This window comes from Necator americanus, chromosome II (assembly GCF_031761385.1).
Source record: "Necator americanus strain Aroian chromosome II, whole genome shotgun sequence".
Classification (NCBI taxonomy): Eukaryota; Metazoa; Nematoda; class Chromadorea; order Rhabditida; family Ancylostomatidae; genus Necator; species Necator americanus.
In genome coordinates, this window is record NC_087372.1 from 9,527,121 (window position 1) to 9,551,462 (window position 24,342).

The 24,342-nt window shown below is 42.9% G+C and overlaps 8 protein-coding genes across 9 annotated transcripts; 4 read left to right on the plus strand and 4 right to left on the minus strand.

The window, feature by feature from the left end:
* Positions 1-6,604: 6,604 nt before the first annotated feature.
* Positions 6,605-6,988, minus strand: RB195_017285 (uncharacterized protein; the record flags this gene model as incomplete). The annotated part of the gene is made up of 1 exon (XM_064184217.1): positions 6,605-6,988. The coding sequence occupies one exon, from the start codon at positions 6,986-6,988 to the stop codon at positions 6,605-6,607; it is 384 nt and encodes a 127-aa protein (XP_064040099.1).
* Positions 6,605-10,537, minus strand: RB195_017286 (uncharacterized protein; the record flags this gene model as incomplete). Of its 2 annotated transcripts, XM_064184219.1 has the most annotated exons (7): positions 6,605-6,926; positions 6,976-7,146; positions 8,156-8,285; positions 8,348-8,415; positions 8,936-9,076; positions 9,672-9,793; positions 10,520-10,537. In XM_064184219.1, 7 exons carry the CDS (start codon positions 10,535-10,537, stop codon positions 6,605-6,607), a joined length of 972 nt encoding a protein of 323 aa, XP_064040098.1. The 2 variants fall into 2 exon arrangements, with proteins under 2 accessions (XP_064040098.1, XP_064040100.1); XM_064184218.1 differs by lacking the exons at positions 6,605-6,926; positions 6,976-7,146 and having other exon boundaries at positions 8,119-8,285.
* A 27-nt stretch (positions 10,538-10,564) lies between these two features.
* On the plus strand, positions 10,565-13,400 carry RB195_017287 (uncharacterized protein; the record flags this gene model as incomplete). The annotated part of the gene is made up of 3 exons (XM_064184220.1): positions 10,565-10,605; positions 10,762-11,345; positions 11,497-13,400. 3 exons carry the CDS (start codon positions 10,565-10,567, stop codon positions 13,398-13,400), a joined length of 2,529 nt encoding a protein of 842 aa, XP_064040101.1.
* On the plus strand, positions 10,880-11,356 carry RB195_017288 (uncharacterized protein; the record flags this gene model as incomplete). The annotated part of the gene is made up of 1 exon (XM_064184221.1): positions 10,880-11,356. The coding sequence occupies one exon, from the start codon at positions 10,880-10,882 to the stop codon at positions 11,354-11,356; it is 477 nt and encodes a 158-aa protein (XP_064040102.1).
* Positions 11,691-13,400, plus strand: RB195_017289 (uncharacterized protein; the record flags this gene model as incomplete). Its single annotated transcript, XM_064184222.1, has 1 exon — positions 11,691-13,400. The coding sequence occupies one exon, from the start codon at positions 11,691-11,693 to the stop codon at positions 13,398-13,400; it is 1,710 nt and encodes a 569-aa protein (XP_064040103.1).
* A 62-nt stretch (positions 13,401-13,462) lies between these two features.
* RB195_017290 (uncharacterized protein) lies at positions 13,463-19,850 on the minus strand (the record flags this gene model as incomplete). Its single annotated transcript, XM_064184223.1, has 4 exons — positions 13,463-13,528; positions 14,203-14,296; positions 14,418-14,505; positions 19,760-19,850. The coding sequence occupies 4 exons, from the start codon at positions 19,848-19,850 to the stop codon at positions 13,463-13,465; spliced, it is 339 nt and encodes a 112-aa protein (XP_064040104.1).
* RB195_017291 (uncharacterized protein) lies at positions 14,199-15,533 on the minus strand (the record flags this gene model as incomplete). Its single annotated transcript, XM_064184224.1, has 3 exons — positions 14,199-14,296; positions 14,418-14,505; positions 15,417-15,533. The coding sequence occupies 3 exons, from the start codon at positions 15,531-15,533 to the stop codon at positions 14,199-14,201; spliced, it is 303 nt and encodes a 100-aa protein (XP_064040105.1).
* A 2,460-nt stretch (positions 19,851-22,310) lies between the features above and the next one.
* Positions 22,311-23,623, plus strand: RB195_017292 (uncharacterized protein; the record flags this gene model as incomplete). The annotated part of the gene is made up of 2 exons (XM_064184225.1): positions 22,311-22,432; positions 23,407-23,623. 2 exons carry the CDS (start codon positions 22,311-22,313, stop codon positions 23,621-23,623), a joined length of 339 nt encoding a protein of 112 aa, XP_064040106.1.
* Between the last annotated feature and the right edge of the window lie 719 nt (positions 23,624-24,342).

The following is a 24,342-nucleotide window of genomic DNA, read 5'->3' on the forward strand; positions in this document are numbered from 1 at the left end:
TTATATATTTTTTATATGTCTTATATTTTATATATGTCCCTTAAAGACATCACCCCACGAATCTGATGTGGTATGGATTTCAGGTGGAGTATTCGTTTCATTTCAGGTGGCCCGAACGATACGGGTTCGAGCGATCCGGAGCGCTATTTTCTACAACGAGTTCGATTGGAGCGCCAGCCTTGTGCACACGCCGCATCTTCCGGACCGTTTTTTACGGCAATAAGGAAGAAATGGACGGAATCACCCCCTCTCCATAATCTACTATCCCGTATAAGAATACTCCACCTGAAAAACTTACTACCTCAGATTCGTGGAGTGATGCCTTTAAGTATATTTTATGTATGTGTTATGTTTCATTTTATTTTTTAAATTACATTCATGACCGCGACACATCCACTCCAACACCCGTACTTTCTCTGCTTTGCCCCAATCGAAAGCTCATCACAAACTCACTGTAAACATAAACCACTATTTTTCAATCAAAGAATACCCGTGCCTAAATTGTTGTGGACTTAGTGCATAATAAATTCAAATGGAGATGCTTATGGTTTGTTTTCTGTCTCGAGATTAGATTCAAAAAATCAGTTTGGAAAAGAAGGATACACTGAAGCCATCCGCGCCCTTCCTACAAATTCTTAAAGAGTTTTGCGAGGAAATCAGACTGGTGATCTTCCTGTAGTGTACTTGATATCGCATGGTACTCGGTCACTAGCTGGGACTCATCGGAAATTTCTAATTCCAAATAATATCAAATGATGCTGCGTTTTTCACCTTCGATTGTTGAAGTAGCAGAGAACATCGGATCTCCTCTCTCGCCTGCGTGAAACACGACATAAATTGGATAAATGATAAAATATCTGGTGTTCATCAACCGTCTCAGGATGCGCTAACGCATTTACATCAATTCAGAATCGTTTAAAGTTTACGAACGCGTGTCTATCCCATACAGTGATTTGTTGGATCAGCCGATATAACTATAATTAATATGATCAATAATATAATAACATATGATATGATATAATTCAGTGTTTTTACCCTCCCAGACAAGTCTAGTACCAATTTATCGAACCCGGAGGGGCGAAAGAGTTGGTTGGAGCTAGGGCGGTTTGTTGTTGGAAAGAGGGAAAAAAGTGATTCTCAAGCATTATATGATTATTTTATGCTTTTATGTAGAAGAAACAAATATAAAAATTACTACCACTGCATAAAGTAGAGGACGATCAATATCTGTAATCAAACATAAAGAAAGGAGTGGAGAAGAGGTCAAAGGCTCTGCTGTTGGCATAGCAGTTATGCGGAGCCAGCCTCCAAGAAAATGCACGCGGACGCACGTGCTATACTGAAAAAACTCTGGAAAGGCAAACATCTGTCTCTCAATGCCGAAAAGTCATGGAATCAAAATCAAATCATTCAACGAGATACAATAACAAGCGCGTGGCTGCCACTGTGTTAACTATTCTTAATCTGCCTTTGTGGGATTGAATAATCGCAACTTGTGAGGAATTAGGTTGGTGCGTAATTAATTTCGGAAACGGACTGCATACTTCAATTTGCTATAACAAACACAACTTTATGCATCGGAAGAAAAACCGTCAAAATCTACACATCTTTGACAACGAATTGGTAATAAATTTAAGCCTTTAGCATAAAAACTGAAATTACAGGAATCAACAAAATTATAGAAAGCACTTTCAACATCGTCTGAATTAGTGAAGTGTCGCTGACGCAAATGAGAATCAAGAGCTCGGAAAAAGTGATAGTCTGCTGAGGAAAGGTCTGGGGAACACGGTGGGTGAGGGAGAACTTCTATACCCAAATGGATTATTTTTTGACGGGTGATTTGTGCGGTATGTGGCCTTGCGTTGTCTTGCAGCAGAATCGGCGCTCCTTTATTCACCACTGCCGGCCACAATTTTTGCAACTTTTCATACATATGCTCTAAATCACAGCACTAGGACTCTGCTGTAATTGTCTGGCCTGGTTGCATGAAGCTGAAGTGGATTAAACCCTTACAGCACCACCAAACTGTAAGTATGATTTTTTTGGGGTGAAGATCGGATTTAGGAAAAGTGTTAGGAAGGGCATCCTTATCTACCCACACAAATCCAGCTTTCTTATTATAGTAAAGAACCCACTTTTCATCTACAGTTATAACACGACTAAGAAACTGGTATATATAAACGACTAGGACTAAGAAAGGGCTCATTTTTTAACCGAATAAAAAGGTTAGAACACGTGCCAGACGGTGCTCTTCGGTCAGCTCGTGAGGCACCCAATTTGACATCTTATTCACCTTGCCAATTTCCGCCAAATGTCTAACTACTGTAGTATGATGTACGCCCGGTCTTCTGTTAACGTCTGCGTGTTAGTCTTCAGATTTGCTTGCACTGCTCTCTCCAGGTCTTCATTGTCAAACGACGACCTGCGACTGCGATCCGGTTTTCCTTCGAGACCAAAATCGCTAGAAACGATTTTTTTTTAAACCAGAGCTCCACTGTCCGTTCGCAAAGACAGCTGACCCAAAACTCCTGCTAAGATTACAAGCTGCTTCTGCCGCATAGTGTCCCAATCTAAATTCGTAAAGCGTGATGACTCGATAGTCACATAGGTTCATGATTTTTCAGAGCCCTAGGAAAGGCCGCCTGAAATAAATAGAGCAACAGTCATATATGTATCTGAAAGAGCAGAAAGAAAAACCTACAAAACGGTTTGTGTTGTTTGCTTGGGAAGAAATATCGTCTCAGATGAGACGAAATAATTTAGGGTAAATAATTGTTCTATTTACGCATACCTCCAAACCGAATTTAATTTTGCACCAACCTAATACTTTCAAAATCTACAACATTAGGATATTAAGAGGCGTTTGAATGAAACAATCGTGACAGCTTTGCTCCACCTTTTATTTTCTATCGGGCTGGACGCTCATTACTATCCTCAACGACACCCAAATGAAATTCAAACATTGGAAGTGTTGTACATAAGAGCCAAAAATCCAACTATGAATCGTAAGGAAGAATGGATTGCTGTGACCAACGAGCGGGCGCAGCATCAAGACCTATGCGGGTTTTGATCTACAGGGTCAGATGCAAGAGACATCGTGTTAGTTTCTATTAGCTGCGCAACTCAAAGAACCAGCGGTCCGCTAACATCGTGGCTACCAAGGTGAGCGCTATTGTAGTCTGCCTTTCTGACGTTGTCTTTGAGGAATCTCTTTGCTAAGTCATATCTCGTGGTGTGACGAGGTGATTGAGGGGATAGATTATATGTATCATTGATTTTCCAGGCTCTGAAGAACGCAATGACGCCGAAACGTCAAGCAGAATAAAGGTGAATAACAATCTTGTTTCTGGTCAAACAAAGTAGTGCGCGAAATTTTTAACTTTTTAGATGTGACACTAATTCGTCTAATAACCTGGAAAAAATTCCTTGTAAGTCTTTAACTAGGTCAGGTGTTTCTCTTTAAAGTACCAAGATCTAATTTGGGATTGACAAACTTAAATGTTCTAGCATAGTGCTGTAATAACAACAGAATGTCTCTATTCGCTCGGTAATGAAGGATAGTTCAATCAGAAAGGTGACCACCATTATCACATTGTGAAGAAGAGGTGTTTTTAGCACAGATTGCCATTTGTTGTTTTAATACCGGATGCAATTTGAATGATATGCTAAAATTCTAGCAAAGAGCATATGTTACTTTGATTCACAAGATTCTAGCCCATCAATTCGTATCATTTGCACAATTCCTATCACATTCTAGTTCGTTGCCTGGCTTCTACTTGTTTCTTCAATTTATTGTTTGTAGGCATCTTTGTTACTGAAAGGTTTTGCGATGTTCAGCTACTTTACCACCATACCACGGAACTGATAATGTTGATATTTCTCCGCGAAAATATAAATACATTTGGCTAGCAGTGCAGGCATGTAGGTGCGGGTGGAGGGCACAATCAGCACTGCTATAGATCTTTATTCTAGTTAACATTTCGCCGTTGTTCGGAGCCTAAAAAACTCCTCGAACGTATAATCACCTCGCACTGAGTTAGCTCACTGTTTGTTCCGAGACAACGCAAGAGTGGCAGACCACTGTAGCGCTTACCTTGGTAACCGTAAAGCCGGTAACCGTAAAGCATGTTAGCGGACCACCGGTTGCTAGAGCTGCGTCTTCAATAGTGAATCCTTGCATCTGACCCAGATGGACAAAACCCGCGGAAGTCTTAAGATGGAGGCAGGTTATTTGTCACAACGATGCATCTTTCTTTACGATTCATAATCGGACTTCTGGCTATTATATAGAGCGCTTGCTAAGTTTTCCCCACCGAGACCTGGGGTTCGTGTATCAAGATAAGTAGGCTGATGCTTTTGTTTTTAAAAGCCCATCTAAGTGTTTCTCCATGGGTGCACAGTGCTTTAAATGCTGTACTATTTCGCCAATATAATCACCCTTACATGACTGACATGTGGTCAGATAGATAACCCCCAATACCACGTAGTCCCCTTGCTTCTCTTCGGACGACCCACTCAGGTGTCCCTCAAACCCATGCAAAGTCACGATTGTGTACCAGCTGATTCTTCAAGTTCGTAGGTAGTAAGTCCACTAAAATGAACGAAGTCTGCAGACTCGTTTGTAAAACTTACTCGCACTGCATTGTTCATTTCATCCGATATAAAAGAAAGGCACAAAGGGATCTTTGTCGTCTGTTCTACTATTCCGCCTTGGCGCTCTGTTACACGACTATGTTTTATATGGAGAACCTTTGATAGGTCCCCATTAAACTCAGCAATGTAGTTACCCTGATAACGGAGGCGGTGCGTTGTTGGGGATAGGACTGAATCGTTCCCTGGATATATTTTGAGTGATTTTTAGTCTTCCAGAGTTGCGACTGGTAGTGAATTAGAGTGTTCATATGACTCGGTTTTCAGTTCCATTTTGCTTCCCTATTTCCCTTTGATTAATGAACCTGGATATTCAGAAACTACAGCCAATTGGCTTCAGATTTTTTTTTTTCTCTCGTAAACTTCATGTACTGAGATCGCCTACTCAGAAGATTGAAGCAAGTGTCGATTTCGTCTTGCGTAGCACCATAATGCGACGATAGTCTATATATCGACAGTGCAGGTGTGATTTTCATTCCAGTAGGGTTTTTTTTCCTGCACTCAGACGTGAAAGCAAATACAAAGAATACAGAAGATCTCGGACATTCGCTAAGCAGCAACATTATTCGTTCTATCGCAAAGCCTTACATAGTAAGACACCTCTGGTGTCCAATGAGCTCTGATGTTGCTCAATCTCCGTAAAGGCGCGCACTTCGGAGTAGTCAATGAACTTGCTTGTACCTGAGAGGTGGGCGGGGACGTATTAGAGTATCTGGCCGAGAATAATTATAAAAAAAACAGAGTATTCTCTTAGTGAGACCTCTCTTGCTTATATGAGGTCTAATCTTGAGATCCTCTGAGCTGTTTGAACTAAAGTCGGAAGCGGAGAGCCAGCGGATCTTGATTAGGACGTAAAGAACTGGATAGGCGGGCGATCACATCTTAGACGTGTGATAGTAGTTGATACTTCTACCACTTTTGCTGTTTCCTTCCACTTCCTATTAAGACGGCGGTATTATATGCCAAACTCATGGGCAGATGAAAGAATGAGACCGATCAAATCATTTCAGGTCTGCTCGTCTTTTTTATACTCTCATATCGAACCGAGACTAAACGCGATAACTTAGTAAGGGAAATCTGTACAGTTCAGATGCAAGAGACGTGCACATGAATATTGCTCAAAGTAGCAGGTTTTTCGAGGCAGAGAGTTAAGAAGCAAAGCTTATGCAAATTTCAAAGATAAAGTATTTCACATAACACTTGTGAGTGCAAAGCTGTGTAATTTCTAGAAAAAAAAAACAGTTTTAAGCAGGTTGTTCGGTGATTTTGTAGAAGTCTCTATTACATCTAACCCGATCTACAAATCCTCTGATATGCAGCAGTAACTGTGGTTGTTCAGATAAGAAACAGCGTGTCATGAAATCCAGTTTTTGTATTTCTCATGAAAAATATGGAGTCCGAGGTCTAGATTACAAGTATGAATATGGTCAAGCTCAAGTTCACGTAATCTTCTTGAAAAGCGGAGTGGGAAACGAACTTGGTTCCTACGAGGCGCGTAAGAGCGTTTCATCCTTTTGCACACTCAGGTTCCCTCAGCGGCCTATTTATTCTTGTTTTAATCGAATAAGTTAGTGCAGAGAATCACTGATTTTCGACCACTCGTGGACTCGGTTCATGTATAAGAGTGGCATGATTTAACGCACCCCGCAGGAAATAAGACCGTTCTCACGCCGTTCTTCAGGACGAGAAAATTGAGTGTGTGCAAAAATTTCATGAAACGCTACCTTTATTCGTCAAATTCAATCTGCGGCAGCAGCCGTCAAGTCTGAAACACTTCATCACCAACTTGTTTGCTGCGATCAGCTTCGATCACCGACTGATTATACGTAGCAAGTGAAGCAATGACCAAAACGACTCGCAATTAATTCCCCGAGGATAATTACTCCCATCGCTGTAAGCCTCATTCTTTTCTTCGAAGGGTTCAACATGCAAATCATCAATTCATATCAATACACTAAGAAACGGATAAAGAAATCCGACACAGTTGGCCTGAGGGAATGTGGTGCTCCTTGCGGATCTTGTGGGCCAGTCTTTGCAGTTGAGCAGTAGACCTCGACAGTAACTGTCGTGTTGTCCGGCAGCAGTTCGAAACGATAGATTCCATGAACTCCCACCAGACGCTCAGCATGACCTTCTTCTCATGGATTTCATCTTTCGCGAAAGGATCCGGCATTTCATCGCCAGCGCACCAGGCACGTTTGTGGGTGTGGTTGACGTAGGGGACCCATTTTTCATCTCCAGTGACAATGGTGTTCTGCCAGTCGAATCTGCGGCATCTGGATAGCAGTTGAGTGCAGATGTCCAGGGATACTGGCAGCAAAATACCGCACACCTTCATATGGATGCTGCTCCGCCAGATTCTTCAGTTCGTCGAACGATATCGCAGTCGGTCGACCAGAGCGAAGCTCACCTTCGAGTTTCTTGTTTTCGGCTTTGAAGCGCTGGAAGCAGGTGCGCACATACCGCTCAGGAGGGGCTTCAGTGCCGAATACTTGACTTAAGTTTCGATGGGATTGGGGTGGCCAGATTCGAACTCGTAAAGGAGTACGTGTCGAATATGGGTAGAATGTTCGGCCATTATAGGATGAAGTAAGCAAGGAAGAGAGAGCCAGATATGTTATGTGTATACAAGCGGTCCTTATATAATATGTTTAAAACGGGAACTTCCAGAACATCTCAAAAAACCTGCGCTACTGCGAAATTTTCGGCATATACTTTTCGAACACCCTAATATAATATTGTATATTGTAAAAATAATGCCATACTTTGTTACTGTTATCCATGCTTCACCCATCTTAATTCCGAACTGTTGAGTTACTTCTCTGCAGCATGAGTGCTTCTTACGGAATGAGGGATGTATTAGATAAATTCCATGACAAGCTCCTGTATATGTGCGAGTTTCCCATAGATTTCAGTCAGTCTATTACTATTTTAAAAGGTTAGTTGTGTTACCAGGAAATAGGATTCTTTCGGGTTTGCTACGAAGCGACGCTCAAAATGATTGATTGGTTCCTATGTAAGTCAAAAGTCCTTTCGACCATTTCCTGCTCCTTGCTTCAAACGATGTACTAACCACTTGTGACTTACACAGGGATCAGTGTAACCCCTTTTGAGCGAACCTTCATAGTGAATCCGATAGAACTCAATGTTGCAAGCACAACTGAGCTTTTAAAATGGAAGAATGCACTACTTGCAATGGTTACAGCTGTCACCTGCTAAAAAAGCTACCGCTTGATTTTGCGAAACGAACCTTCAATCTGAATTAATGATATTTAAAAATGAATCCGGTAAGAACATACTCTATGTTCTTCTGCTGGTTGATCGCATTGAAAATGTTTATGATAAATAACTAGAACAGCATTTAGCACTCAGAATGAAACCGGTGTAACATAGAAATGTGACAAAACACATGTTTTGGAAATCGCGTCTAAGAAGCATCGTCAGAAAGCCATCCCTCAGAGCTCCACCTCACACTCTATTCGGGTTGAATATCTCAATCCAGTACCCATCCGGATCCTGGATAAATGCCAATCCTTTCATTGTTCCATCTTGAGGCTTCTTGATGAACTGCACCCCCATCTTTTCAAATCGTTCACATGCTTTTTCTACATCCGGGACAACAATGCCGATGTGTCCTAAAAGCATCGAATCTGTATGATTCTTGTAGCGCTTTAGAATAGTGAAAAAAAAAACAGACCAAATCCTCTAGGTTCCTTGTTTCCATTATGGTAACTGAAATCTGGTTGATTTTCAGTTCCCCAGTTGCTGTAAAACAAAGAAAACATAACGGGAATCTTTGACGTTGACGTTTTCAAAGAAGATCGATTAAAAATCAGCCTCTTTATAAAGTTTTCCGGAAGAAAGCGGTGCACAAGCATTTGAGGGCATCACCCCACGAATGTGGGGTGGTGCGGATTTCAGGTGTTGAGTTCCTATACGGGGTCGTACATTATGGAGAGGAGAGTGATTCCGTCCATTTCTTCCTAACTGCCGTAAAAAACGCCCCGGAACATGCAGCGCGTGCACAAGTCTGGCGCGCTCCAGTCGAACTCGTTGTAGAAAACAGCGCGACGGAACGCTCGAAGTCGTATCTTCAGGGCCGTTTTTACGGCAATTAGGAAGAAATAGACGGAATCACCCTTCTCTCCATAATCTACGACTCCGTATAGGCATAACCCACCTGAAAGCCACATCACCCCAGATTCGTGGAGTGATGCCTTTAAAGAGAGAGAAAAAAAGAAAGAAAGAAAGAAAGAAAGAAGAGGAAGAGAAGAAAAGAACTCACTGAGTAAGTTCTATTGTAGCCAACGTAGACAACGCAAAATGTCTCCTCTCATTATCTCCGGACGGAATTTCATCAGCATTTTTATAACCCATAAAATAGAGCGAAAACTGACCAGCAGCGAAGTCCATTTGCTTCAATAGTCTTCAAAAATAATGATAATTACGTGAACCTATGTTGTCCTCTTAAAGACAGCACCCACAGAAATCTTCGCTTTCGAAGTTTTCACGTATTCCCAAACTTTAGCTGCTAATGCTGTGTAATCGCTCGTATATAACATTACAAAAAGACCAAAAAAACAGAGGGCGATTCTCGACAGTTGTCCCCTCGATTCTAAATCTAGGTGGAAATCAATATATCCTTTGTGGAGCACTGAATATCTTCATTTATCCACACTAAATTTAAACTTCCACCAAGTTTTGGTTTTTCTGGGACCAAAGTTGCTTCTACGCAATAAAACTGTTCCCTTCCAGCATTGGTTAGCAGTTTGTGTCATTTCCATTCGACCACCCCAGATTCGTGGAATGCTGCCTTTAAAACTGGCAATTCCTTGAACGAGGCTGGGCATTGCAGCGTTTATCAAATGGTTGTTAGTGGTCTTGAAATTACAAATACAATAATACTGAAATCTGTGAAAATTGAACATGAAAAAAATGAGAGAACTCGGAAATCTCCGTGGGTGCAATCTGAGAAGGAAAAATATTGCTAAATTCGTCACAAAGTTAAATGATGAACTAACCTCATTCCAAGCACTTTGGTATAGAAAGGCAACGACTTTCTTGGGTCTTTAATGCGTAACATAGTTTGTTGGAAGTAGAAATCTTTAGTTTCAGGCGCTGGGTCTCCAATGAGTTCAGCTACCTGAACGCATTATTTAAAAACAAAAAAGACCAGTTTTATTTCGGGCAGAAAGCGCGCTCAAGGTATTTCAGTAAACAATACCTCTGTAGAAAACACAGGTCACAGCAGCATAATGATAGAATATCTCCGGCATAGGTGCGATAGGGAGGAGCCAGACACACCACAGGTGAAGGGGGTCTAGCTCATGGGGGTGCAGTGCAAGTAAACAGTGACACTTTGCCAACCGTCCAAAAGTGAAGGGTGTTGGAGCACGCTATCGCATGTATGATCTCTGGACGATTAAGTGGCGTTATGTACAACTTTTTTGCTTATGTAGGATGAACAACGTGTGTGAAGCCGATGAAATGTGAATATTCCAGCGTAAAGAAGGTTGTTATGGTTAGATTCGCATATTTTCTACACATGTGCTCTAAATACAAAACAGAGTATTGGTGCAACACTGCTGCAAATCCTACCTCACGCCTCAAAGCGGCGCAGCGGTGGCCCTGGCCGTCGGGCAGCTATGGTGGCGAGACTTCGTCTCGGCAGGTTCAACCATGCCACAAAGGTGTCCGGCTAGTAGCCCGGTCCTTGGGCCAAGGCTACAGGCTAGCTAAGTGAGGAGGTAGTACGACGATTCCGGTGCCAGGCTGCTAGCTTGCTAGTGCGACAAGCCGACGAGGACAACACCCCCGTCGCGTCATACTGCCAATGTCTACTATATGTTCTTCAGAAGCTAGGGCGTACCCCAGAAGCGACGCGCATTGTCCTCGCCCGGGCAATGTGGCAAATATGCGAGGGCTACCGGCTAGAGGACGGAGCCGGCCAAAGAAGTTAGTCCGCCATCGCCAGCAACATCCAGTGCGCTTGGCAACACTTAACTTTGGGACGCATACTGGAAGAAGTCGTGAACTGGCAGACAGTCTCAGAAAACGCCGTATTGACATATGTTGCGTACAGGAGACTCGCTGAAAAGGCTCCAAGTCAAGGGAATTAGGCGATGGCTACAAGCTCATCTGCACATCAAATCGCAATGGCGTTGGTATCATATTGAACGAGTCGTTTAGAAATAGCGTCACAGCGGTGGCTCGACTATCGGATCGCTTGATGGCTGTAAAAGTAGACACAGGAGAAGTGGAATTGGGAGTCATCTCTGCTTACGCGACCCAGGCGGGCTGTAGTGAAGAAGAGAAGGCAAGCTTTTGGGAGGATCTGGAGCAGTACGTCCAATCCCTGGAAAGCGAAGAAATACTTTTAATCGGAGGAGACTTCAACGTACATGTCGGTTCTCGGAAAGACGGATTCGAGAGTTGTCATGGTGGATACGGCTATGGAGCTCGTAACAACGACGGGTTGCGAATCCTGGAGTATGCTGTTGCAAGTGATTTGATCATTGCTAACACGCAGTATCGAAAGAGAAAATCGCATTTGATCACGTACACCAGCGGCGGTCGTGAGACACAAATAGATTTCTGGATGTTACCATGTCGCTGCCCAACACCATCTGCTCGTTACGGACATGAAAATCTCCCGTCAAAGGAAGAAACATCCAAGGAACACAGCGCATCAAATGGTGGAATCTGAAGGATCGAAAGGAGGTATTTTTCGCGTCCGTGGCTCCATCTACACTTCCCCACCCTACTCGTAGTGTGGAGGAAATGTGGTCGTCTACTTCCAGCGTTATACGCTTACCGCGGAGAACACTCTGGGAAAGACGACTCTAGGTAAGCCAAAGGTACAAAAGACTACGTGGTTTTGGAACGAGGAAGTTCAGGCGGCAATTCGTGAGAAGTCCAAGTATAAGCTCTGGTGGAGGACGCGTCAGCCTGAAGATCGGGGTGCTTACCTAGCGGCGAAGAGGGAGGCTAAGAAGGCAGTCTCCAAGGCGAAGTCGGACCGCTACAAGGCTGTGTACGACATGCTTGATACCAGAGAAGGCGAGCGGGCAGTGTATCGTTTAGTCAGAGCACGTCATCGCTCAACGTTGGATATGGAGCACACCAAGATCGTTAAGGGAGCTGATGGAGCCGTTCTGCGCCGCTCTGGTCAGATCCTGGAGAGGTGGCGAGAGTACTACAATCACTTGTGTAACGAAGAGTTCTGTCATCCTCCCATCCCAACCGTTCCCAGCGTCGAGGGTCCTGTTCTACCAATTACTGCCGTCGAAGTCAGTGCTGCCCTCGCAAAAATGAAGTCGAACAAGGCAACCGGTCCTGATGACATACCTGTTGATATCTGGAAGCTGCTAGGAGATCGAGGGTCCATGTGGCTCGCAACTCTATTTAACAAGATCGTTGCAGAAGGACGGACTCCAGACGTTTGGCAAACTTCCGTGACCGTGCCTGTCTGGAAAGGGAAAGGAGACATTGCTGACTGCACCTCGTACAGGCCTATACGACTGCTCTGCCATACGATGAAGATTTTTGAGCGTGTCCTGGAAGCTCGTCTGAGGAAAATTGTTAGCGTTTCACTCAACCAGTGCGGTTTTGTGAAGGACTGCAGCACTATAGATGCTATCCATGCTGTCCGAATCCTCCTGGAGAAACATCGAGAGAAGAACCGCAGTGTGCATCTTGCTTTTCTCGATCTCGAGAAAGCTTTCGACCGTGTCCCACATGAGCTGTTATGGATGTCCATGAGGTCGCATAGAGTACCAGAAGAATATGTGCGGTGGACGAAGCTGCTTTATGCGAAGCCTATCAGCGTTGTACGATGTGCTGTTGGAACAAGCAGGCCATTCCCTGTACGAGTAGGGGTTCATCAGGGTTCATCCCTCTCACCTCTGCTGTTCACACTGTGCATGGACACGATAACGAAGAAAATCCAGAAGCAGCATCCGTGGACTCTACTCTTTGCCGACGATGTCATGCTCGCGTCGGAGTCTCGAGATGATCTTCAGAAACAAGTGCAGTCTTGGAAGGATCAGCTGCAGCAATATGGATTGCGCCTCAACGCATCAAAAACTGAGTACATGGAGTGCGGACCAAGGATAGAGGATGGTTCAATTCGTGTTGATGGCACCGAATTAAACAAGGTGAACTGCTTCAAGTACCTTGGATCCAAAGTGACTTCCACAGGCGACATTGATCAAGAAGGTCGAGCACGTGTTAATGCTGCATGGATGAAATGGAAAATGGCAACAGGGGTACTGTGCGACAAGAAAGTCCCTGTTCGACTAAAGTCGAAGATCTACAAGACGGTTGTGCGTCCTGTTGCCCTTTACGGATGCGAGTGCTGGCCGACAACGAAAGCCTTGGAAAGAGTGCTGCACGCTATGGAGCTGCGGATGTTGAGGTGGACGATAGGTGTAACGCTAAAAGAGAAAGTATCCAACGACACTGTGCGCTCCATCTTCGGTGTCGTCCCGATAACTGAGAAGATGAAGGAGGCGCGACTGAGATGGTTTGGTCACGTATTGCGGCGGGAGAAAGATTCTGTTGCCAAAACCGCTCTGAGGCTCGACGTTTCAGGAGTGAGGCCGCGCAGGAGGCCAAAGATTCGCTGGTTAGACCGTGTGAAGCTGGATATGATAGATGCACGTTTGTGTACGGCTGATGCAATGGATAGAACCAAATGGAAGACAAGAAGCAGAAAAGCGGACCCTGCAACAACGCGGGACAAACGCTAGGAAGAAGAGAAGAGTATTGGTGCAACAACATAACATAACAGTTTAAAGAAAGTTCGTTATCCTCACGTTGTAAAAAATATTTCTCTTGATTTGTACAAAAAACAACGATGCGGCAACTCGAAAGTCAGCTGAAAAAACATTCCAGCATAGAATAGACTATTGTTATCCAAAAAATTAGCTATATTCGAAATATTGTAGCCAAAGTAGAAATATAGAACTAGGTTTTCTTCTATATTAAATTATCCACCTACTTGAAATGACTTCTTGCTAGGTGGTACGATAAATGAACCTTCGAGTATAACGTATTCATTGCCTAATGAAGCAAAACAGAATAGAATTCAACAGCAAAATGTCCCCAACGAAGATGAAGTCGAGCAGAAAATATTGAAAATAACTAGGACAACCCATCTCCCTGGGGCGTTTTGTTAAGCGAAAGACTAACTCCTCCTTTTTTCAGGAAGATTAGCAGCGAAGACTCTCTAGAAGTTGAAATTGAAGAATAACATGCAAAACACCAACTGTTCATCATTTTCTAATACATAATTACAGATGAGATAGACAACATGCGGCATTTCACATGTAGTCAGTCACACATGAAGTTCGTAACGCGGATGACCATGAAATAATGAAAAACATCACCTGTCTCCCACTTTTGGCTTTTTCACATTTCAACAGGGAAACTTAGCGAAAAAGGTTTCTTTAACCCGAAACATGTATATAGGTAGTTAGTAAAGCTATATATAGTGAAAAAAGGACATCTCTCTAAACAGGAAATACAGCGTAGAAAAAGACAGCAGCTTACTTCAGATGCGCTGAGAGGTTTGGGGCTGGCTTTGCCTCCGTCTTGTCCGCTCCCAACCATTTTAAAGGTTCTCGAGTCAATCCGCGATAGATTTCTGAAAGAACATGTAGAGAAAAAGGTAGAGAAAAATCGCTGCTCGGAAATGTTAGAGGGATTGCCATTAGAAATTCTTATTGTTTTCTCTTCCAACAGCACATATCTATTTCATGACTCACCTGCCCACTTGGAGTCCGGATTTACCTCCTGTTGTACTGTACAATAGCCGAATAAGCCCACGGCAACAAAGAAAACGATGAGTGAGTTCTGGAAGCATTCATTTCACAATTAATTGGTTAAAACGACTCTCTTATAGGTACAAAGGCAAAACTGGGTTAAAATGCAAAAGAAAGAACAGCGGGAAGAATTTTTGATCCAGAACGAGTTTACAATGAGAAGTCAATTCCCCGTCAGAAGCACATATAATTTGTTAGCCTTTAACATCAAGAAAACGCAGGTCATAGAAAATGCTTCTATCGTTTGTGAACACAATGACAAAAATGTTTATTACAAGTTAATGTTAATGTGGATTGAAAGGTGATTAACTAAATAAAGCATTAATATTTAGCAAGTAGTAAGGAATGAATAACCATTCTTCAAAGACAACAAAATAATTCTCGAAAGAGTTCTCTGTTCACAGAAAGAGGCTGCGCCGAAATGCGGTCGCGCTTGCTTTTTTTCTGATTTGCTGAGATCGATATCGATGGGACGGACGAGGAAATAAGTAACACCAATTGCATACAGTTGTGTGTTTGTCTTCCTTCCATTCTCTAACATAAATCACAATTATTTGGCCTAATTAGTCAATAAAGTCTACCTCTGAAAATGGAACGATAGGAGGGAGAGGGACACATTCGCTAAAAATGTGAAACAATTCACATACAGTTCCCCAGCAAAAAACTCGAATCTGAGCGGTTTGATTACAAATATTTAATATAAGTACCGTTTACTAATGAACTACTAATCGACTGGTAACCTTTCCTTTAAAGGAAGTTATGTATAGATTTGAAAAGCGTGAACGAATTCGGGAAGTTCCCAGTTCTTATAGAGGTAGAAATTATATTAAAAAGGAAATCGTACTGACAACTGACACCTATCGCTACAGTCCATTGCCAAAACAAAACAATGGGAATCTCGTTAATTTAAAGCAGTGAACAAAAGTACATACAAAAATCAACCTGTCTGTACGAAAGAGTCTTTCCGCCTTTAGGAAGACGCAGGTCGCTTACTTCTCTCCAGATAGGTTGACCGTCAGGACCACGGATAATAACCCGAAGCACTGACGAAAGACGCATGAAAGCCCAGACTGCTCCAGAAGTTCACAAAACGAATTGTTAAGTACAATGAGCCGACTCCGTAGAAAAAGTCGTAAGATGATGGATTTTGTACACTCTACGACCGTTGTTGCACATTTGACGCGTGAAGGTCGAGCGGTTCTATGTGGAGCGTTGCGTCGATGATCACCAGTTGTTACTGGAGTAAGTGATGTGCACGTTTGTGAGCCCTGCAGTAATTGTTACAGTATACGGAGATCCCTGACGGTGACGACGAGAGGCGACTACGATGTTCACCTCGAGCGGTACAAAGTGGTAAAGCATGAACAAAACGCATAGCGCAGGAAAAATAACGTTATGACATCTTTTCGTCAGACAAACTCTGGAACGGCTTCAAAATTGGTCACAAAGATGCGCTGGTGTTGTCATCTGCAACTCCGATGGAACTATTCTAAAGTTTCTTTTTCAAACGGTTTGAAGAATGTCTCCGAGTTATCCTCCTAAAGAGCAGCATATCACAAAACTGACGATATTGTGATCTTTGAGACCAAAGACGAAATTCGCTGTTTAGATTATGAGTATGGGGGTGGCCCAGCCCATCCTTTAGTTTTACTTGAAGAGGCTGCTGGGGACACCTCATTGGTTTTCGACCGCTCACTCATAGATGCGATGCGTGCACAAGTGTGGCATGTTTTCATGCACCTCGTAGGAACAAGCCCCGTTTCCCACGTCGTTTCCCAAGACGATTAAAGGGAATTGAGTGGGGACGGTCATACTCGTAATCTACACCCTAAACTCTTGCCCACATGCACCTCAAGATCAGTGGTTTCGTGATACGCTAACTTTAACAAAAAGGAGAAAACAATGATTCAAAACGTCGCTACATTTGTCATAACGTCATCTCACTCACGAAATATCCTTTGCAGGAAAATTCACCGGTACATTACGTCCCGTTCCAAAAGCAATTCCCGGCGAGGAGCTAGGAATGACTAATGAACAAAGCTATACTCAGGCAAAAATTGGAAATGACACATTGTAAGGGAATTTTGCACTGTCTACGTAAAGAAAAGGCACTAAAAAGTTTGGAAATCCATATTAATGTTGAGTGAAGATGTGTTCTACATGATCTACTGCACTGTTAGCCAGTTCATGTGTACGACAGATTCACAGATGGATAGAGCGATAAGTAACACATTCGAAACGTCATAAGATAAGTTTCTGAGTTGAGTTTCGAGAGTTGCTTGTGTCTTATTTTCATTTGAAGTTCGTTCTACGTTTCTTGGTGCTCTTGCTGACAATGAGAGCGCGCATTTCCATAAACCGTTGCCTGCAAAAAAAAACTGTGCTCAATCTGGAGTACACTAATAAACACAACTTTAGCCACTATATGGCGTTTCAAGCCACACAGATCGCACACACAAATCCTGCTTATGACTTCAACCTGATATGCAGTAAGTTGTGTTATGGACTGGTTGGGATGCTGATCTTGATTTTTCCGGATCATCTGGTCTTATGTAGCAGCTGCTCGAGGTTTTAAGCATAAAAGGGAATCCACTGGAAAAGCTAGAGGTGAGAATGTAGACTGCGGGGTCCAAGGTGGCTCCATTCATCGTCCCCTAATCATCGTAGAAAAGGGGGTGGAATACGGCGATCTTTCCTACGAAATCAGTTGCAACGCTGCACTCCCCTGCACGCGCCGCATTCACATATAAGCGACCGAAGACTCTTGACCAGCCTATTCAAGTGCAACCAATGAAATGGCTGTTGAGGGGACCGAAAAGTGTACACAGAACAGCGTTCTAACGCTTAAGTTCCTACCCCTAGGAACTAAAGCGGTTCCCGTACCGTTTTTACGACCATGGAGATGAGGGAACCACCCTGGATACTGCAATCTACAAAATCATCCTTAGCTTTTCGGTCGCATTACTCTCACCATCCCAGATTCGTGGTATGCTGCTTTCAACATACCAGTAATTTCAGCGCAGTGATTAGTGTCTTCTGTCCATCATTTCTTTGTCGTTCGATCCTATTCTTTTATCACATTTTTTCTGCTGTTCATATTCACTGGTACATTGAAAAACTCTACTGTCGTAATTCAAAACAGGTTATTCTGTCGTGCTCTGGCGGAAATCAGGTCCGGATATTCAGAACTGACATAGGGTAGAGATTTTACAAGGGCGACTGTTCTCATTTAATGAATCGGTAACTCCTTAGTGATATCGCAGTATAAGCCACGCTAACGCTAGCTAGCTATGGATGATACAGAAGTTCCCACGAATCTGAGGTGGTACGGATTTCAGGTGGAGTATTCTTATACGGGATAGTAGATTGTGGAGAGGGGAGTGATTTCGTCCATTTCTTCCTAATTGCCGTAAAAAAAACGGTCCGGAAGATGCGGCGCGTTCACAAGGCTGGCGCGCCCCAGTCGAACTCGTAGAAAATAGCGCACCGGGACGCTCGGAATAAATGGACGGAATCACCCTTCTCTCCATAATCTACGATCCCGTATACGAATACTCCACCTGAAATCAATACCACCTCGGATTCGTGGAGTGATGCCTTCAACTGTTCATAGGACTCAAGTCCCAACCACCGCTCTCCGGCGTGGAAGGAATCGACAAGTTACACGAACGTTGTCGTTGAGCGCCTTTTGCTTTCATAAAGCATAATCAAACCCGATAATCGCTTAACAATTATGGACTAGTTACTAGGAATTACATTCACAGAAAGTCATTTTCAATAAGTAAATGCGATACAGACTCATATGGAGACTCATATGTGGAGAGTGATGTAGAATTGTAAGTAAGTATCGTTTGTTTGGCGTTTACTTCCTCACCTTATTGCTAAACTTTCCTTTTTTTTAGATTACCCATCAGAAAAACCCAACGATAATTTCAATTGGAAATCATCCATTAGTTGTTGTTTTCGTTACCAAAAGCGTCTTTTGGATGTTCTTTGCTGTTCTCCAGTATACTGATATTGACATATCTCTCAATTAGGCTTGAAGTAGTAGTGTTGCCTGGTAGGTATGCACGGTTCCTGAAGAGGTGTTTCGCAAATATAAAGACGCCAGATCGCCACTCAAGTACTTAACTATTTGCTACTATTTTGCGATTTTGCCTCCGAAGTGGGAGTAAAACCATTAATTGCAAGAGAAGAAAGAAAACACGATGACCTTTTTTCTTTTACTCCATTCTCAAATAAATAAGCAAAAACAATTTCTCTTCTTCACACTTTGCGCTTTACCTACACTAGTTATTTTATGTCTCAAACGATAGGATTTAGAAGCTATAGATTTCTTCAGTGTTTTTTTTGTAACACCTAAAACTTTCTTAGTTTCAAAAAAAAGAACCTGTGAGAATACTTCGAAGAAATTCCTATAGCAAGCGTTTTCCACAAGTAAAAAGAAACTTCTGTCTTCCAAATCCTTCCCTTATATCATCCATTGCTTTCGCTTTTTTTTTTGCTAGACGAACGTCTCAACCTTAAGAGCACTACGAAATTGACGACGTTGAGATTCCTCCATAAAACATAGGGTTAGTGGTGTAGATTATCGATTGTCAATCGTCGAGTGTTCACAGTCAATTCTACCAATCTTCATTAAAAAAAAAAAAAAAAAACTAGATGGAAAATGGCCCTCGAGTTCGAATCTTGTTGGGAAGCACTCTACAAGGCACCATCCCTCTGCACGTTTGAGCGCGTTCGGACAGTAATCAGCGAGGTTTCCCCGCAGACTAATCAAGTGAAACTAATGGATAGGCTGGCGAGAGAACCGGCGCGTATACAAAGGTGTCACAGGATGTCTCCTCGGAAATCTTGAAGAGGAAACTGTTAACTACGGCGTTTATCAGGGTGGTTAGGGGAAAATGAGCTCATATTCGGAGGAACGGTGAAGAGGTACCCATACGATGTGCCGCCGCGTGTGCAGGAGGCTAATGAGTATCGATAATTGCACCGCGCGACTTCTGAAAGCGTCACAATCGCCACGGTAGCCTGATCGCTTCTCTTCTACTACGTCTCGCTGAGGCCCCGCCCACATCTTCCTCGTCCATTCTGCCGCGTACGCCACTCTTACGATTCATTTTTTTTCGCTACACCCGCAACTCTTACGATGTGCTTTTTGAAACGAACAAGGAAGGAAATTGCTTGGTGAAAAGTTGTCTAAAGCCATAGATTAAGTAGAGTTGTTTAAGAAGTTCATATACATGCTGCCTTCAGTTTAAGAAGGGAGAGGAGTCTAAATGTACCCGAGCGAGCGATCATGGATGCACCGCAGATGGTGTAGTCGAAGCAATGCGTAGGTGCGTAGCGCTGTAGACAGGACAGTTCGGTTATCATGAGTACCTCTCATTCGGCACCCTGAGAGGAGCGATGTTATTAAAACAAGAGAATATACATAGAAGTACAGATGACATTCAAAAACATACATTTACAACGTTAAGCGAGGAAAATGGACCTGCACATAAATGATTTATCGGTAATCAATGTGAAGCAAAAGCCTTGCTAACACTTTTTGCTATGGCTAACGGAGTCGCCTACGTCAGAACCTTGAAAGTCAAAACATTTGCAACATATTCTCTAAAATGCCTCATTCAGGACAAGTCATCATCCCATAAATACTACATCCGACATCAAAAAAATCCAAAGCCCCATCGTTATGTTTACTTAAAGGCATCACCCCACGAATCTGAAGTGGTACGAGTTTCAGATGGAGTATTCATATACGGGATAGTAGATTATGGAGAAAGGGGTGATTCTGTCCATTTCTTCCTAATTGCCGTAAAAAATGGCCTGGAAGATGCGGCGCGTGCACAAGGCTGGCGCGCTCCAGTCGAACTCCTTGTAGGAAATAGTGCGCCAGAACGCCCGAAGCCGTATCTTTCGGACCGTTTTTTACGGCAATTAAGAAGAAATGCACGAATCACCTTCCTCTCCATAATCTTCTCTCCCGTATATGATTACTCCACCTGAAATCCGTACCACCTCAGATTCGTGGAGTGATGCCTTTAAGTAGCCGCGTTGAAGTGATGTTAGCTGATCTCAACAGAATCGCTACGGTAATACTAATTAGGATACAACCCGCATATGACTCCGTAGATCAAACGTTGCAGACTTCTTGATGCAGAGTCAACTAGTTAGTCACGGCTACTCTTCCTTTCTATTACATTTTAGACTTTTAGCCTTCATCCAAAGTTCAGCGAGCCACAATTGAATGACAAATGGTTGAAAAAGCAATGGGAGATTGTCACGAAGACTTGCACTTACAAGCGAAGATGAATGTCCTCAAAACACCAAAGCAAAACAACTTGCCGAATTTTGAACAATGATGTACAATATAATGCAGAACTAATAAAACTAATGCAAAAACCGATACGATTTTTATAACCATTCGTGAGATAAAGCGGTAATTGCAAAAAACCTATCGACCGTTTTGTTGTAGAAATGTGTTCAATACACATTCAGGGGTAAAATGCTGTACAGATATCGCAGCATGAACATTTAATTTTACGACGCCCTACAGTAGGACTAGCCCACATCGGGAACCATTCTTTTTCGTGTCGAATATAGAGGGAGCAAGCGTCCTCCACCTTGAGTACGGTGTTCATCCGTGAGAACTGGAACATCAGCATTAATTTGAAGCAACAATTGTAGACTTGCACTTGCGCTTTCGAAAGGAAAGATTTAGCGCGGGCAGCTTCGTACGTTAATGTTGAGCAAAGTATTCTTGCGAGTGAAAGTAACCCTCTCACTTTTGTTCTGGTGATTTCCTTATTTCTCTTTTTCTTTGTAATGTTATAGAATGTCAAGTCCAGAATCAAAAAGGTTGCATTAAATTCGACACTGGATGTTATTCGAGTTTCCGAACGGTGAACCTTTGCGAATGTGAGTGGATGTATAGGCCATTCGCTTAAAAATAGTTGCGCTGTGGCGAAGTGGAGCTAGCTGTTGCGATCGGAATGGCTTCCGGTGGAAACGGAGAAGAAGATGTAAATAGGGAACGGATGGGTATCTGATGCCTCATTCATATTCAACGAATTTAATATTTTCGAATGCTTTAGCTAAGCATATTTATGATCATATAGATCGGGACATGAACATGACGAACGTTCTGACCTCCGAGCTAGACAGGAGCGGAGGAAACGAAAGGAAACGGTTTAGGAAGCATGCTCAGAGATGTAGTGAAGGAGGTCGAGAACACTCGGCTTCACGACTACCCCTTCCTTTCACACCACTGTTCTTCCTGTTTTGACGTACGCTTCAAGAATCCACGCGCTTCGCAAGAAAGTGGAAAATGCATTCACTGGCATGGAACTATCGAAAGAGTGATGTCAGGAGTATTTCGCTTCACATAAATGAAGAAGGGACTCGATGTTCTATCCCACGTCAACAACCAAAGATCAGAGACGCTGCCACATTTTTCAATGAAAATAAATAAAATTGGGCTTGTCGAACACGTAATGCATTTTTACACTTTGACGACCAGGCGTTTTTTCTGGCACACGGGAAAACGCATATTTTTCGCTCCCCAATTGTCCGACTACGTCGTCGAACAATGTCCCAAAAACCTAATTTTTCAACTTTTTAAAAATGGTAAACTTGTATATAAAAAATTAATAATATTGAAGTGAGGACCTAGTTGGAGATTTTAGAACGTTTTTGACAGCTTAAAAAAACATTGAAATTTTTGAAAGTTATCGCTGTCTTTGGAATGCTGAACGTTATTCAAAACCCCAGAATCCGATAACTATGTATAAATTAATAGGGTCTCAAGGTCACTACTCAATTTTCCACCCAATAATGAATATCTCTATCGAAGACTTTAATGATGAAGTTGCTATTCAAAATTTGTTTGTGGCTCTGGAATCAGAGTCGTCCGAGGACGATGATTACAATGAGATTGACGACGATGAAGAAGAAACGTGAGCTGAAGATCTCTCATCCACGATTGATTTACTTTCGCCATTCATAGTTGTGACACGCCTATCGACTACTTTTGCCTCTTCTTGAATTACCTATTGCTAAACCTTGTGGGACAAAGACGAACAGGTATACATGTCAGAAGATGAAGAAAAAGAAAGACTGGATAGAGACGACCGTCGATGAACTCAGGGACTTCATAGGCATCTGTCTGTACATCTGAATTTGTATATGGGAATTGTCCGGTTGCTAAAGCTTCGTGACTACTTGTCCATTGATCGCTACAAAATCGATGAAGTTAGATGAATACCAGCCAAATGCTCAAGCTAAACATAAGTAGCTTAACAGAAAGAGAATATTTCAGCAGCACTCAACGAAAACAATGCCGAAGCTGCAACCGAAGTTGGCAGATCAACATTAAAGTCAGTTTAGCAAAACTTATGCCAGGAAGTCCAGAGCTCAGTTCACTGTCTTTCGAAACTTCATCTACTGGGATTGGTTGCAAACAAGCCAAAAATCGTGTTCTGCTCCATAGTTTTTGTTGTTGTTTTACATTGTTTGTTATGTATGAAGGTATGAATAAAACAGTAACCAAACAAGGTCTCTGAGGAGTCCATAGGCATCTGTCTGTACATGTCTATGTCTATGTCATGTTTATGTCAGGTATAGATACTAGCGAGCTCACTGCCTAATTTTATACTGTTGAATATTTGAAGATCAAGATCTCATGAAGTATTTTTGTGATGCTGGCCCCAACATCGTCGAACATTGCCCACGCGGCGAAAAAGTGTTCGGCGGCATCGTAGGACATTGCCGTCAACGTGTTAACAACAACCGTCGGGCAAGGACTGCTGGGGACTGACCGAAGTTCCACGAAGTAAAGAACGCACATCAAAAAGATCGCTGGTCAATGGTTAGATTTCTTCATGAAGTCCTTTAAGAACAGTACGGTGCTTTAGGGGTCTTGATACTTTAGGTATGTGAGAAGAAAACCACTCGGCAATGCTCACACACGATCGGAAAAGACGGATGCATTGCTGGTGAACATTGCTGGTATGGATACCACATTTTACAATCACGTAGTGAAGGCGGCCAAAAAGGGCTCAACGACGGTGACAGCCTTCTACTCGGGCAAAAAAGTAGACGCTGGTGGAGTAATGAGCTTACGCGCTATAGGAGAATACAATGCGTAAGAAAAATCGACTTCAGGATCAAAACATACTTTTCCATCAAGAAATTTTTGAGGTTTGGGAAGAGGACTAGGTGAAAAAGGGGCTGCATAAAGTTTGTCGGGTTGAGCTCGTAGAGATCTAAGTTCCCGATCCAAATGCTGTTCGCATGCGCTATAATTTTCATCCTCGAATCAGCAATTGAAGCCCCCATTTTGCTGAAAATTCCCCCCTCAGCGCGATAATAGTTGAGGTGTGATGTGCCCTTTCTTTCGATATTATAGAACTATCGGTTACCTTCACCGATTCCCAACAACAGTAACACACGATTTTTTAAGGCTTTAATCGGTTTTGACGGATTTTGGTCTTTCACACTTAGCATTTTAAAGGCATCACCCCACGAATCTCGAGTGGTACGGGTTTCAGGTGGGTTATACCTATACGGGGTCGTTGATTGTGGGGAAGAGGGTGACTCTGTCCATTTCTTACTAATTGCCGTAAAAAATGGCCTGAAGATGCGGCGCGTGCACAAGGCTTCTACAACTCGTTGTAGAAAATAGCGCCCCGGAACGCTCGAAGCCGCATCTTCCGGCCCGTTTTCTACGGCAATTAGGAAGAAATTAGCGGGATCCCACCCGTTTCTGCAATCTACGATCCCGTATCGCCTTTGACCATCGCAAATCCATATCACGTGAAATTCGTGGAGTTATGCTTTTAGATACTCACACAACCACATTGTACGT